The sequence below is a fragment of the Agaricus bisporus genome, assembly GCF_000300575.1.
Source record: "Agaricus bisporus var. bisporus H97 unplaced genomic scaffold AGABI2scaffold_17, whole genome shotgun sequence".
NCBI classification, from domain to species: domain Eukaryota; kingdom Fungi; phylum Basidiomycota; class Agaricomycetes; order Agaricales; family Agaricaceae; genus Agaricus; species Agaricus bisporus.
Genome location: NW_006267352.1, coordinates 388,398 through 402,526, shown reverse-complemented (window position 1 = coordinate 402,526; position 14,129 = coordinate 388,398). Strand labels below are relative to the sequence as shown.

General features: G+C 46.4%; 4 protein-coding genes across 4 annotated transcripts; 3 read left to right on the top strand and 1 right to left on the bottom strand.

Annotated features, from left to right (window-relative positions):
* Positions 1–1,125: 1,125 nt before the first annotated feature.
* AGABI2DRAFT_139833 (hypothetical protein) lies at positions 1,126–2,440 on the top strand. The gene has a single exon (XM_006457439.1). It carries the CDS (start codon positions 1,413–1,415, stop codon positions 2,313–2,315), a length of 903 nt encoding a protein of 300 aa, XP_006457502.1. The 5' UTR covers positions 1,126–1,412; the 3' UTR covers positions 2,316–2,440.
* A 2,473-nt stretch (positions 2,441–4,913) lies between these two features.
* Positions 4,914–5,633, top strand: AGABI2DRAFT_139832 (hypothetical protein). Its single transcript, XM_006457438.1, has 3 exons — positions 4,914–5,103; positions 5,155–5,335; positions 5,399–5,633. Exons 2-3 carry the CDS (start codon positions 5,236–5,238, stop codon positions 5,485–5,487), a joined length of 189 nt encoding a protein of 62 aa, XP_006457501.1. The 5' UTR covers positions 4,914–5,103; positions 5,155–5,235; the 3' UTR covers positions 5,488–5,633.
* A 2,430-nt stretch (positions 5,634–8,063) lies between these two features.
* On the bottom strand, positions 8,064–9,121 carry AGABI2DRAFT_139831 (hypothetical protein). Its single transcript, XM_006457437.1, has 5 exons — positions 8,912–9,121; positions 8,807–8,858; positions 8,666–8,725; positions 8,578–8,612; positions 8,064–8,403 (listed from the first exon to the last, which is right to left on the bottom strand). The coding sequence occupies exons 1-5, from the start codon at positions 8,975–8,977 to the stop codon at positions 8,287–8,289; spliced, it is 330 nt and encodes a 109-aa protein (XP_006457500.1). The 5' UTR covers positions 8,978–9,121; the 3' UTR covers positions 8,064–8,286.
* AGABI2DRAFT_181685 (hypothetical protein) lies at positions 8,443–14,021 on the top strand. Its single transcript, XM_006457481.1, has 28 exons — positions 8,443–8,470; positions 8,889–9,059; positions 9,488–9,562; positions 9,627–9,686; positions 9,749–9,799; positions 9,831–9,903; positions 9,957–10,058; positions 10,110–10,164; positions 10,350–10,480; positions 10,533–10,554; positions 10,610–10,701; positions 10,755–10,839; positions 10,938–11,040; positions 11,115–11,284; positions 11,339–11,394; positions 11,457–11,706; positions 11,783–11,797; positions 11,862–12,099; positions 12,158–12,198; positions 12,290–12,453; positions 12,519–12,615; positions 12,681–12,724; positions 12,793–12,987; positions 13,052–13,111; positions 13,148–13,191; positions 13,369–13,518; positions 13,721–13,811; positions 13,856–14,021. The coding sequence occupies exons 7-28, from the start codon at positions 10,050–10,052 to the stop codon at positions 13,946–13,948; spliced, it is 2,205 nt and encodes a 734-aa protein (XP_006457544.1). The 5' UTR covers positions 8,443–8,470; positions 8,889–9,059; positions 9,488–9,562; positions 9,627–9,686; positions 9,749–9,799; positions 9,831–9,903; positions 9,957–10,049; the 3' UTR covers positions 13,949–14,021.
* The last annotated feature ends 108 nt before the right edge of the window (positions 14,022–14,129 follow it).

Here is a 14,129-nt window from a genome sequence, read left to right as displayed (position 1 = left end):
TGAGTACGTCATTGAAAGATAATTCTTACTCGTTTTTGTGCTGACTTCTCCAAGTAACACCTACACCAACAAGACTTGGGCTGATGTCTCTTGTATGGACTTGAAAGCTATCAACGGAATGGAGAAGGATTTTTTGCAGGGCATCGATTACAATCTCTACGTCGACAAGGCTACGTATGAGGCGTGGCTAAATCTTTTGAAGGGGCTTGTGATGGCGAAAGAACGAGATATGCTGAGAGCTAGAGAGCAGCATAAACGAAAACGGAGACAGATTGGACGGGCCGTCGTACATGGCCAGACCCATACTCCTGGAAGGACACGATTCTATCGGACGCCTGGTAATGGCGCCTGCGTCTTTCCTGGCCACACCTCGCAAACGCAGCAAACACCCAGAGCTCGCTCAACATCACCTATCTTCCGCCACTCCCTTCCTTCTCACACCGTTTCTCAACCTGTATTTCGTCAGCTGCCTCCCATCCAGCCACAGTTACCTTTGTCAAGCTCACCTTCGGCTCACTCAATGCAGCCGCAGGCTTCACATAACTACAGGCCAACTTCGTATACGTATTCTCCGTCACCTGCTCCGTCTTCATTGAAGCGCTCCGCGGCCACGGCTTTTTCGCCGACATCAGCTAGCTTCTCCCTAGTGCCAACAAAGAAGACAGGAGTTTCCGCTTTGGATGTCCTTCCGCCCATTACTACATCAGTTCAAACCGTGGCTCAGCAGCGGCCGGGAATAACTCTCCATATTCCTCATGATCAGCGTTCCTCGTCCCATTCCAACTCGCCCTTGGATAACTTGCCTCTAATGGGTTTCGCAAAATTGAATCTGGATTCAGCTGGGCCCATCCCTCCATCTACTTGTGCGGCATATACCTCGACTTCTAGCTCGCTCAGTTCTGCGCTGGGCCCAATGCCTGGCGAGCTTGAGCGCGAAAGAGAACAAGAGCGCAAGCGACAGACAAGAATGACGACTCTAGTGCAGCCCTTTTCTTATTCAGTGGATGACCAACGACGAAATGAAGTTCCCAGGGTAAGATCACTTTGTGAATCATGTTATCATCTTGAGCTTACGTCACAATTTTTAGAATCTTTATTTCTATACGCTTGCTTGTTCTCCTCCAGAGGATATTCCGTCAGGTACATCACGTCCACCGTCTCCCGCCCCTGTATATCAGCATCAAGATGCATACGAGGTTTCGCGAGAGATTGCATTGGAGCATGAGCGTGAGCGCCGGCTCGAGAGAGAGAGAGAGTTGGAACGGGAACAACAAATCGCTGCTGAAAAGGAGAGGGAGCGCGAAAAGGAACGTGAAAGAGAGAGGGAACGACAACGCAAAGCTCGATTACGTGTGCATAGGCCTACACCCTCCTCTAGTATCCGCTATAGTGATTACGCTTATATGCCCTACATGCCTCCCAACGGCGTCACAAATCATTCGGGCAACGGTCTTCCTCAGACTTCTGCGCCTTCGTTGATTGTGCGTGCCCCGCCGACCAACCCTACCTTCACTGGGCATACTCAAAGTGCCAGAACTAGTCCAGCCATCGAGAACACCGGGAGGCACTTTGACGCGGTCAGATTTGAAGTTGAACGAACTCAAGGGTATGCACCCTCCTCGGATCCCTATCAGCCTCGGCAGATATCCAGTCAAACGCAGGCCCAATCTCAGAAATACTACGATCACTCCGAACCCGGCCTTCCTTCGCAAGTTCCGATATCATCCCAGTATACTAGGAAACCGCAAGGCCGAAACCCTTATCCCAAGCTCAGTCCGCCTACACCCGCCACCTCTACGTCAACATCTCCTGTTACCCTTGCCCCTAGGAACGTTAGCTACCATTCTCGTGCCGATCGAGGATCTCCCTATACCGGCTATGGGACCCGGGGACATGGTACTTCGCCTTATTCTTCCCTCACTGGCGCCAATACCTACGCCTACGAACGATCTTGTGCTTCGGCATATTCCAGTCCCGCATTTGATCCTAGAAGATATAGTCCCTCAAACCACTTAAATGGGTCCTCGCTGCCTCCTGTCGGTTATTCGCAGTATACTTTGGGTCCCACGGCCTGTACGGCTCGGGATGAACTGGCATATGCACAAGCTCAGGCGCAACATCAGAAGACTGCGCCACAGCAATACGATAGTCCTGGTGTACCTACCGCTCCATTTGCGAATGCTGGACCATCGGGAGTTCATCAAATGCAATACTACTCGGTCCCACCTCCCGCCACCGGTGTCGCGGGGCGGAGTGGTTATGGCTATCCTGGGTTCAACACTTATTCGAACGGTTCTTTCGGTTTCGGGCGCTGAAAAGTTTTTTTCCACTGCTTCTTCACGATCACACAAGATATGATCAATTGTAATTTTTATTGGTATACTATACTTTCGCGGTCTTCGCAGGGACTTTAAATTATCTCTCCTCCACTTTTTTGGTTCGCTTCGAACTTTCTATTTTATCTTATTTTTTGGTCCATTTTGATCATCGCCAGCTTTTTCTTCGCATCACACAATTCGTTCTCATCAACGACTGCATAGCTCCCTATTTCTTGCATCTTTCGGTTTGGTTTATGCCCCTAATGCAGCTTATGACCTTCTCGCATTTCATCCATTCTTACTGTGTGACATTATTGCATCCTCAATTCTTTTCTTTTCTTTGCATATTCCAGACATTTTCCAGACAATACTCGGCATCTCATTCATATATACCATACTCCCTCATTTTTTTGAACCGCGCATTTACAATTTACACTCTCACGTATGTTACGCTACATATTCTTTATTTTGGTAGAAAGTAATTATTAGATACTTGGAATACTGCTTGAAAGCAAGTGATACTGAATGGGTGATGGCGGAACGACTGAAATAGGGTGTTCGATGGTCGGTCGAGGCCTTCCCCGGGCCTCCATGAGTGCTATTGAATCAATTAAACCTGTTTCGTATGTTTGAGCGCGACCAATGACGACAGAGTTTCGCGAAAAAGGGCCTCCACAAGACCATCCTTGGTGAGATTTGTGGCGCTTTAAATCAGACACACATCGACACGGATATCATGATTTTGGTGTGGTTTTGGTGTATCCATTGAAATGATCGCTGGATTGCCTCATAGTGAAAAACAGAATTGTTTTATATCGCTCTTGTGAAACAGATAGATCCGCTCGCTCTCTGTGAGGATAGCTATTGAGTACTTATTTCGGTGATCGCGATTCAAGACTTGGTGTATTAAAAATCGTTTTACATGGCCCACCGGGAATCTAAAACAAAGCAATCAGCGATGAGATGGTGCCCTTGTTCATGGATCTTTATCGTTCCAAGTTGTCATTCGCGTATGACAATAGCCATCGACGGATGAATTGACTTTTCCAGAACAATCGCGTTTGTCACTTGTCTTTTCTTTTTTTGATATCGTGTGGAACTCGTTTTTCTAATCTCTGCTCTGTATCAGTCAATATCCCTATCTGAGTACATTTCCTCCTTCTGTATGATCAAAAAATAAAATGACAGACAGAACTATTTTTGAATTGTATGGAAGTTCCTATTTAAGTATGCGATTCCGTTTGCGATGTTTGGGAATCAATTGTATAATACGAAACCATCTCTCGGTGATGAAGGAACAACATTCAGGCTGGCAGTTGTTATCAGCAGTGTTTGTCGTCTCAGAATATAGCTTTTAAAGGATGTTTAGTTCTCATGCGACTTTAAAACGGTTCTCAAATTTGCGGCGCCGCGGACGATGATTTTTCGGAACAGTCGGAATTCCCTTGAACGCCTTAGCGAAAGGAATGCAGAGAGTCATGAATGAGTCATCATATAATCATCATACAACACTATAATAGTCAGAGGAGGCAATAAGTGACACAAATGCGGTGAAATTCAACCTGATCGGGGAACAGATACGAGTAGATATGGAAAAAGGATCATTTTAGATTTTGTATTGAGATCGAGGGGGGGAGCACAGGTGGAAACTCCGGAGATTGACCGTGGTATTGGAGTGGTAGAAGAAACAAAAAATGATTTTTGAACAATGAGCGAGAAGGGGGGTTTGTTGGGTTTGACATTCTAATGCGGTGTAATGCAGTGCACTCGAAAGGCGATCGAGAGAAAAGACAACGGCGTGACATAGTGTAATGTAGAGGCTGAAAGACAAAGGCTTCCGAGTTGAATTGAATGGCATGGATATTGTAGCTCGTTGTAGCCTCGGGCCTTTTGATGTTGATTCGAAAGGTGAAACTGACAACGAAGCGCGGAAGGATAGTAGTATACTACGAGTAATTGAACGGAGCCTTGGCGGCAATGTGGCTCCTAGCTCTAAGTTCATTTGTGTGGCTATACCTTGAACGGAGAAGGAGTAAAGGGGAAAAGGTTCCTCCAATATATTGTAACCTTACTCAAAAGATAAGAAAGTTCTCATTAACGGGGCACTTGAAATACACGATCAAATTTGATTTTATTACCTTGAATATGGTGGCAGAATTGATACCTTACGGTCCAACTCGTATCAGGTCTGCTTGACGAATATGATGCTGATACGATGCTGCTACCAGTGGATTGTTTGATCAACTTATCATTTAAGTTTCAGGGTAGTTTACAGTCGCTTTTTTCCATACCCCTTTGTTTAATCAGTTTGAAAAAAAAAAGTCTCGTGCTCTATCTCCGGTGTTTTTTTTTTTTTCATGGGGCGGCAATCGAGAGAACTTGCAAAGGAAGGTCATTGGAGAGCGGGTATGGATTGAAGGACTAGGCAAAAACATTCGGCTATTCAACATACGGACGGACGACATGGAGAGTGACGCAATGACTGCTCGAGCTATGCGGTTCTAAAAGGGTCTTTTTCACTGAAATTGGTTATAGACGGATAAGGTTCTCCTTCAAGAAACGGGTGATATTGCTTGTTGTTCATTCTTAAATTTCCGCACACTACCACATCTCAATTGGAGCGATCGTTCTTTCAAGTTGACGAAAATGGTGACTGCCGGACCGCTGTCTGTATTCTGACCTCGTGGAGTATAGTAGGTCCTTACGGGTAAGTTTTGTTATTCGTGCCATTTTGGATTAGCTGATGATGATGGTGATGGTAGCTTGGAGATTGGCGCTTCAAGTTCTAAAGCTGAATTGAGCCCAAAAGGCGTTTTGAGGAGTTAGAGGTACTCGCGAAGCTGTGTTCTTGTGTTCTTTTTGTCAGATTTGGGCAAGGAATAATGATGATGATGATGACAGTGATGATGGACCTATGATGCTTTGGACTGTGTGGAGTTTCGACGTTGCACCACGTTCGCATGATATTATGGTGACAGCGATGGAAGTTTTTGCAACCCGTTGGAAAAAGAATTCGTCTAAGCCCAAAAGTTAGCAGACGTTGCCCTGCAAACAAAATAAAAACAGCTCTTATGACATGCATGATGACAGCTTGGAGCCGGTACTATCTCAAATGCAGCACGGCGACTGCACGGCGATAGTAGTATGTGTGCGGCACCACGACGGTTAAATCGGATACAACGTATTAGCGGAGCTCACAGAGTTCGGCGACTGGCATGGCATCGTGCGAGCCTGCTTAATTCAAACGGTCATGATCAGAAGTGAGGAGGGGGAGAGGTATAAAAGTAGCATTTATGTTACAATATATCAAAATGTAAATGGAATAAAGAAGAGAGATTTTGCACTTGAAGATGCTTCGTATTATAATTAGCTGTCACTTGCTGTAGTTAGCCCTGTCTGGGGTGACAAGTCATCGCACCCTGTTCAAAACGCCTCGGAGTTCGTGTGTTTGGTCAATCAAGTGGACGTATCAGGTAACCGTTGAAATAGCATCAAAAACGATTGAAGTGTAATGTACGAGTAGACCATAATTTACAACATAAGGGTCATCTACCATGAACGATATAGGATTGTATCGGTGGTTCAATTTGTGACTATAATAAAGGAAGGGGTGCGGAAGCCCGATGCGAATTACTCTAATGTTGGTGTTCAGGTCTAGGAAACTTCCGAAACTTGTTGGAACAACGTAGTAACCCTCGACTTCATTCCTGCGCATCTGCCGCTCATCTCATCATCTGTGATCATGAGCCGCAGAGCACAAATCCAATCCTATGACGTGAGATCGATAAATTAGAACGGGATATAACAGTATAACTCAACTTAGAAGAAGCTCCTAATCGGTGAAAGAACGTTTGCATAAGTAACTTATAATTAGGAGCTATTAGGTAGAGAAAAAAGGCGACTATTATAAATTTCCCGTGATAGCCCGTGGCGGAAAGGAAGTGTATCTTGTGAAAAAAAAATACCAAGATCCACCGCAGCTTGGACACATTTAGGGAAAGGACGCCGGGCAGATTACTTTGAACGGAAGCCTTGGCCACCGGATGATGGTGCTATGATATGAAGGTATTTCGTTCTGCGTTGGGAGCACAAGGTCTCCACCCGGGCCCAAATCGGCGAAGCATAGACTTAAAATAATAATAAAGCAAGGCTGTGTGTAAGTAAGCTCTCGAACTTCGCTGCATTCAAGGCCCGATCTTTTGAGATGACAAGGATATCAACTCCAGGGCGACGGGTTGGGTCTCCACTGCTCGCTTAAGGGACTATTTAATTATTTAATTATTTAGTTTAGTTTGTGTTGAAAAAAAAAGGAGCGGATGAAGCCCTGAAGCAGTGAAGGAAGTCCCTTCTAGGAATGGAGCCGGGAAAATTGATCTCTTTAAAGGCTCAGAGCCGTCCCGACACGCTTAGCCGTCCGACAAAAATGCATGGTTCAATGAATCAAAGGGGGACGAGAAGGGTGCCCGTAAAGGAATCCCGCCCCGATTCTCCCGAGTTCGGGGTTCGGGTCAATTGTAGCCTAAAGACGCGCTCAAGATCGGATTGAAACATACATATATATGAGTTACAATTACTAGAGGGAGATCTGGCAGGCGGTGTGTTGATAATGATGGTTAGGCAACTTTTGAATTAGCATTCAGCCAAGTGTTTTGATAATCAAAAAGTTGCATAAATGCAGCCACGCCGCACCGGATACCAACCGGACACTGTGGTGGGGTTCTAATATAACCGTTCATTCGTTTCCCAGTTAGCAAATTTTTTTTTTGGTGTCATTCAAAAAAAGAAAAAAAGACTGGTGGGCTCGGAACATTTTCGCCCATCAACAATTGATCCATGGGATATGCGGCAGTTCCCTGACATATGGTCAGAAATTTTTCCTTTAGGCATGACATTGGTGCGAATAAGAAAGTTTGACATGTGGATGATGTTTTCCCTGTGCGAGAACGATGGTAGCCATGTGTTTGATTCGCCAAAATTTCGCGCATATTGGATACACAGGTGAATGCAGGACCACCTGTGTCACAACTCAGGAGCGTCATCCGCAGTTGCCATGCCATGTCCATGTCCACAATTTGGTCGCATTTTCTCAGCTGGTCCTGATCATAGTTAGGAGTACGGTGGTACAAAGGCGTAAGGAAAGACTCATGAATTGAAAACGAACTGGGGTTCTCAAATTACCGGAACTTGTTATCTCCTTTCTGCAGGACCCATGCGGAGTAGTCGTCCCTCGCACTCGGCGTTCATTCACACCTCCAATCTGAATTGAAATTCCATACGACTGGTGCGCCACTGCGGAAAGAATCTTTTCGGTTGGTACGGTAGTAGGGCCAGAGTGATGTCTCGGTTTGAACGGACGACCCATGTCCAGCAGGCAATGAAGAAACATCGGAAGGGGAAAGGGCGCCTAGATAAGTGTCAAGTAGAATAAAAGACTCCTTTACCCAATATCATTTCGAAAAAGACTATGATCCCCGCTTCAATCACATAAATTCCGGCCGGGCGGTGAATCTTAGTCATCTTTAGCGAGAAGACAAGAATTCGATATTCAATATTCAATAGTCATCATTACTGTTACCTTGCCCTATCATTGACGGAGAAGGCCGAATAAAAAGACGTTAAGTTTTGCTATAGGTATTAGGTTCAGGGACGACAAAAACGGGGACAGTGGGATATATGTTCAATGATTCCATGACGGTCGGAATAGAAGTGAAGTCCCTTGGAGGGTTAGTCATGTGCATGCAATTTCGCTCGCATGAGGAGTATGAAGTTTTAGTATGAGTAGTCAAAGCGGCCGAAGGGTGGCGTTTCGAACAGTTTGTATTTGCCAAATGAGCCATGACATGTTACTCCCAAGAGCGTCGTACGGTACGATACGTATTCGGCCAGCACCGGAACATGCAGTGCACAAGGGAGAGCAGTTGAGCGACGCATCCGCCTGGAAACTTCTTGTGATGGATTACAATTGGGGTTATTGTGGGCTGGAGTTGGGGTGGCTGACGGCGTCGGTTTCGGAAACTTGTTGGACGTCTTCGCGCCGGCGTGTCTCCTCTGCGCGAAGTTGTGCCAATGCTGTTGATGAGAAGGCCTAGATACGGAATGGAAGTGAGTAAGGATTGCCTAAACAATGTGGGAACCGGTGCAGAAAGATCGGGGTGAGTTCTGACGATGAAGGTGTAGCCAGTCGAAAGATGAGGGTAGATGACAAGATGGTTCCATGGATATGAATTATTTCGGCACATCATGACACACGTAGGCTTACCTGGGTGAACAGATATCCGGAGAGAACGCCACTGACTGCATGTGCAAATGCTAAGGGGTTATTTTTGCAAAAGTAACAAAATGCTTACGAATTCCGCAAATGATGGTTTTGTTCCTGCTGAGCCGATAGAGTTTGCCTCCCAAAACGGCTGATCGCCATGGGAAATGGATCCACAAGAGAAAGAATTAGTCAGCACGCGTTTGGCCACGCCGATGCGACAGCTGCTTGCCTGACGCCAGTCCGCCAGTCATTCCCGCAAAGAAACCTTCCTTCCGGGCTTCCTGTAGGCGAATATGGTTGACGTTGAGCAGGGCAAGGCCGAGGAGAAACTTGCCTTGAGAACGCGAGCCTCTGCGTCAGGAGGAAGGTCCGAGCTGGGACTGCTGTGGTTGTTGTCCATGATCAAGTCTGGTTCGGCGTGACAGGCCCCGCACCGCCGGGCCACCCGCGTCGAGCCGAACCAGTCCGATTTCCGGTCACGTGTGCGTCGCGTCGGGTCACGGCCCCGTGGAGGCACTTTTGGACCTGATTCACTACATTCCAGATGTCGCCGCGAGAGAAAAAGTCGTTATCAAACCTGCAGCTAACTTATGACTCTATTATGGGTGCTTTTCTCGTCCTTTGCTTTACCTCCATGCCGTTAATCGCAAAACCTTACCCAGACCTTCTGACAAAGAATAAACCCCACCTCAACGAGAGTGATCTTCCGAATCGGTCTTCTGTGGTACAGGATCTCCATCAGATCGCTTCTCTTGCGGAGAGCTTTTCAGAACAGCGCCCGAGGTCAAAAACTAATTGGAACCACCTCGCTGACAGTCTGGATCAGGAAGGTGCCAGCATTTTCCAGACAAATACATTTATCGTCTATTTTTGAGTTTAAGTTTAGCTAACTCTTTGAGATATCTCTCAGGCGTCGATCTGTGGAACATATCTGGTCTCATCCGCTTAATCCCGACCGAAGAAGGTTTAGTCTTGGTTTCTGCCCGTAAGCTTGTGATGGCGCGCTGCCGGCGAGGACTTGCATGCTGATAGCTCGTTTTGTCATGCAGTTAGGCTTGCGGCATTTCGCCTTGTAGAAGCAGGGTTGGAACTGAAACCAAGCATTGAGTGTACGTGTAGTCGTAGCCCCTGAAGGCATCCAGAGCACTTTCTGACACATTTCTCGTTCTAGCCCTCATTCATATTCTACGCATCGCAAGCAAGACCGGAAATGCACTGTCTGGTATGTTTAGATGAATATCTGTGAAAATCAGGGCTAGCCTAACACCGAGGGTAGAAGCCGGAAAGAACAATGTAGCGGGAACTATTTTAACAGCAGCCGCCAAGGTGGGTCTAAATCCTTTTATCATCCCCAAAGAATAACTTTGGTTTTCTCGTAGTACGAAGAGAATTTGAGGGCCATCGATGATCCAGACAAGGTTCACCAACAACAGGCTGTGGCATGTGCCACGATCGTCTATTTCTCCAGCAGAATGGAAGCAGTAGGTCCGGACATAGATAAGAAACTCCAGCAACTGATCTCTTTGGGTTAGGCATGGAAAGAAGGAAATTACACTGTGGCGGAATACATGTCACAGATGATTATGAGTCAGTCCTTTAATACGCCGCATGCCCTTGTTTGCCACTCATGCGAGTTATTCAGGTGATGATCAACGTCTCACTCTTCTCTCTCCTCATGACGTACGCGTGCTTTAAATAATGTTAACAAAGCTGGCGACTCATACTATACCATTTCTAGCAAAAACTCTTGGTTCATAAACTTTATCAAATAGGAAAATCTTTATTGAAAGACCACGAATCCGGCGGGGTCAGACCCTCGAACCCCCTGGATTGGCTACGGAACGCTTTCAAGATAGCTGATCGTGTCGAAGAAGCATCAGCGCCCGAATTGCAAAATCTGAGAGTGAGTTATACAAGACAATTTTTTTCATCTTGTGTGCTGATTTAAACTACAGATATCGTTACTCCGAACAATCGGTTTGTGACGGTAGTCGTTTTATCGTTCGCGCACCAATCCTAAATATGCGTACAGCCCGAGCCTACTTTCTCGATGGAGCTTATGATCAAGCAGAAGCTGCGCTAGATGAACTAATTCCGTCCATAGATTCCGTACCAGGAGATCAGGTGGGCCTCCTTTCACTGACCTTCTTGGGGTTGATCGAACAGCCGTAATTTAGGGATCTTCTGAATATCAGGACCTCCGATGGCTCAGATTGGCCATCCTGAAGAGGCGGGGCGCAGTAGATAACAGCATCCTTGATGGTAAGTTTATCTATACTCATCATCATGATTCCTCGTCGCGGCTCTATCTCAATTTCCGTTAGCATTTAGTTCAATAATCAATCATATGACAATGTCAGAAAAAGATATCACGGAGTCAGTGCCAAGTTATGTAATTGTCTGGCAACCTTTGAGCCGAATCTTTTCTAGCATCCTTCAGGAAGTGAGAACTCTCACCCCGTTGTGAGTGGATTTGGATCAACCGAGGTCCACGATTAACATAGTGATGGGCATTGATGTTATTGTTCCCTGCTCAGCATGCTTGGTGCCTCTGTCAATCAACTTTGCTTGCGACGGGCCCTGCAACTCCATGGAACGGAGTCGAATATCAGTAGCGTAGACCGCTTGCTCCTGTCTTTGATCTTCCACTGTGCTAAGGACGATGATCATGCTCGCGCCATGAGTACGCTGGAGTCCACGTTCACAGGTACGTGACTCTGGGTTAAATGACTTGTAATGTAACGCTTATGGTATCTTTAAGCCGTCGTGGAAGCCGAGGTAGAACTTCGGAGCGCACCTGCAACAGCATGCCTCACGGTATGTCGTCCGATCCACAGTGACATGAAAATATATTAAAATCACGAGATGGTGTGTCTTAGTTGTTGTGGCAATACGGCGACCGTCATTACCAAGCTAAGAAATGGCCAGAAGCGGCCGGGTGGTTCCTTTCTGGCACCCATCACCTGTTTAAGGGCAGTTCTTCCGCAGCTATATCCAAATGTTTTAGAAAGGCCGCTCTATGTTACATTGAGCACAAAGAATATGCTAAAGCATCCACGGTGATCCGCCGTTGTCCCACCAACGAAGCTACGACCCATTATGTCATGTTCTTGACTGCCATTCATCAGGGTGAAGCTCTTCCTTTTTCCTATGCTTCGCGTTTGAACCGCGGCTCATATCGATTTGTACCATGTGTATCCCATAGGTCTGGATGATGAAGGTTAGCCATACCCGTTTCTCATGGGCCTAGTATGGTCGTGTTACTCATTCCGCCGCTTCCTCAGCGATCATGCACATCCGAAGTATGCAGAAGGCACCAGACTTTGACCGAAAGATGCTCCTCTTGGCCACGCAGGTCTCTCACAAGCTGGATATGAAACCCGTTCTACTTTCGGCTCTGGAAGCCCTGCTTAACACCCTCAAAGCTGCAGCGAACAGTGACGCCATCGTGGAAGCGATGACATTGATTCGTTGTATTATCAAAATGGCAATGAAGCTGTTGTCGGATCCTGTAGCTAATAGGTGCGTGCGAGTTTTTCATTTTTCCGTTGAGCCCCCGAAATCTAATGGCAAACATTAGGCCGGTTTTGATGGACACCGTGGTTAGTCACTTCCAGACGGGTACGTTAAGCTTACGGGTTGTGTTCATGAATGTTCCCTTGCTGCATGCCGAGTGGAGTACCGTGCTAACGGATTCCTGTATTTGTCATAGCCAAGATCCTTACAGAAAAGGCGATTGCCCAGAAATCCTTTGCTGTGGTTGCGAAAGACGTGTCATGGCTCTGGCGTACCGCTTATAACTGTGCAGTTCAAGGCAGTTCGGAGTGGGTTGACTGTGAAGAGCGCATTGCTGAATTATTTGACATATCCCGCCTGGTAAGTGCGAGGACAACGGAAATGTTTATTCCGTTACGGATGTGACAAAATTCCTGTGTTTTTAGTTGCTGGAAGCTTACAACAACGCCTCGCCTGCGGATATGGATCCTGAGACCGCTCTACACATCATCAACGCCTCATTCGCCGCAGTATCTGCTCGAGGTATTTCGGTTTCACTTAACAAAATTTGGAGTGCTACTTTAGTGACCCTGACCCTACATCGCAAGTTTTCTCGGCCCGTGGGATCATAGCCTCAACCGGATTGATTGATGTGAGAAATCTTGGCTATTCATTGATGATAACTTTATGATTGTTGATTTTGATTTGATTTCCATGCAGCGGGAAAAAATGCTTTCCATCGCCGCGGAAATCGATTCTTCGAAGAGCAGAATAGATGCAATCATCAACGGGAACAAGGTAACAGAAGATATTGATTCCGCTCACGTGCAATCCCTTGTCCACACGCTACGTGTATTTGAGACTAAGTTCTTAGTTCAACTTAAGGAATGGAATCGAGTTTCGGCGGTTGTTACGGTAAATATCCCATGTTCTTTCTCCGTGTGGTGTATTGATGAATGTGTCTTTGTCCTATTCGTAGGAGATTGTCCAATCTGAACCTAAGGCTGCTGATGCTTATGAAGCTATCGCCGATATATTGGTTTGTGCTGATTTTGACTCGATATCGGTGGCTCAGTTAGACATTACCATAGTGGTCGGACAAGGATTGTCCTGTGAATGGTACGCAGTGCTACTAACTCATCATTCTTCGAAGTCTATTCTCACGCGTTACACGGCTCTTGAATTCGTATCATCAGTGCTATACACCTGCTTGGAGGTTAACAGTACACCCGTGTAAAGGATCATTCGATGCTAAGTTTTACTTTACAGAAGTTGTTACGCGGACTCTTGATGCAGGTTCCTGTTTCTGTTGAAAAATTCTCTCGATGGCTCCGCGGTTTATGTACAATCAGTCTCGCTCGGAACACCTCCAACGATCGGCTTACTGCTATTGGATACATTGAACAAGCGCTTACGGTGCTGGAACATCATCACGAAAGTGATCAGGTTCGACCTGGGTCCTACCTCGTCATCATCCTCGTCAATTGCTCATATATGTTAATCTGGACGTTTTTGGTAGCCTTATCCCATGGACGAACGCCAATGGTTATTAGCCACCGCATACAACACTGGAATGGAATGCTTTCAGTCTGTTGATTTCCTTTCGTTGCGGATGCGGTACAGTTTATTGGTCTTTCAAATGTTCTAGTGCTGCTCTCTATGACGAAGCAAGACGCTGGTTCGAAGCGGCTACTGTAATCTGTAGATATGTTCCTGGTGGAGAAGAACGGTCGGAGAAAGTGGGTCTTTTGATACTCGTGCTCTGCTCTACCTATATCTGGAGGATTGGACTCATGGTTTATTGCCGCGACTCGTTCAGATTTCGGAGGTGTATACGCATCTGCTTGCTCGATACCGGCCGGATACATCTTCTTAAGGCGACGACCCAGTGTACATGGACCTCGCTCGAATTTCGCTTCAAGTCTCTTCCTGTTTCTTCTGGTGACTTCGCACGCCAATAACGAACCGCACTACTACAGTACACCTTATCGTCTTGGACTAGAGGACAGACGCCACTGTAGTTTTGGTCAATATTCTTTTTGGGCTTATCTTGTTCA

Bases quoted from the DNA above. Each gene is read 5' to 3' on its own strand.
- AGABI2DRAFT_139832 (XM_006457438.1), top strand. From the start codon at position 5,236: ATGCTTTGGACTGTGTGGAGTTTCGACGTTGCACCACGTTCGCATGAT. The intron at 5,336-5,398 runs CTAAGCCCAAAA...CTTATGACATGC, and splicing joins CCGTTGGAAAAAGAATTCGT to ATGATGACAGCTTGGAGCCG.
- AGABI2DRAFT_139831 (XM_006457437.1), bottom strand. From the start codon at position 8,977: ATGGACAACAACCACAGCAGTCCCAGCTCGGACCTTCCTCCTGACGCA. The intron at 8,859-8,911 runs GCAAGTTTCTCC...ATTCGCCTACAG, and splicing joins CAGAGGCTCGCGTTCTCAAG to GAAGCCCGGAAGGAAGGTTT. The intron at 8,726-8,806 runs GCAAGCAGCTGT...CATGGCGATCAG, and splicing joins GACTGGCGGACTGGCGTCAG to CCGTTTTGGGAGGCAAACTC.
- AGABI2DRAFT_181685 (XM_006457481.1), top strand. The intron at 10,702-10,754 runs GTGGGCCTCCTT...GCCGTAATTTAG, and splicing joins ATTCCGTACCAGGAGATCAG to GGATCTTCTGAATATCAGGA. The intron at 12,616-12,680 runs GTATTTCGGTTT...CTACATCGCAAG, and splicing joins CGCCGCAGTATCTGCTCGAG to TTTTCTCGGCCCGTGGGATC.
- AGABI2DRAFT_139833 (XM_006457439.1), top strand. From the start codon at position 1,413: ATGCCTCCCAACGGCGTCACAAATCATTCGGGCAACGGTCTTCCTCAG.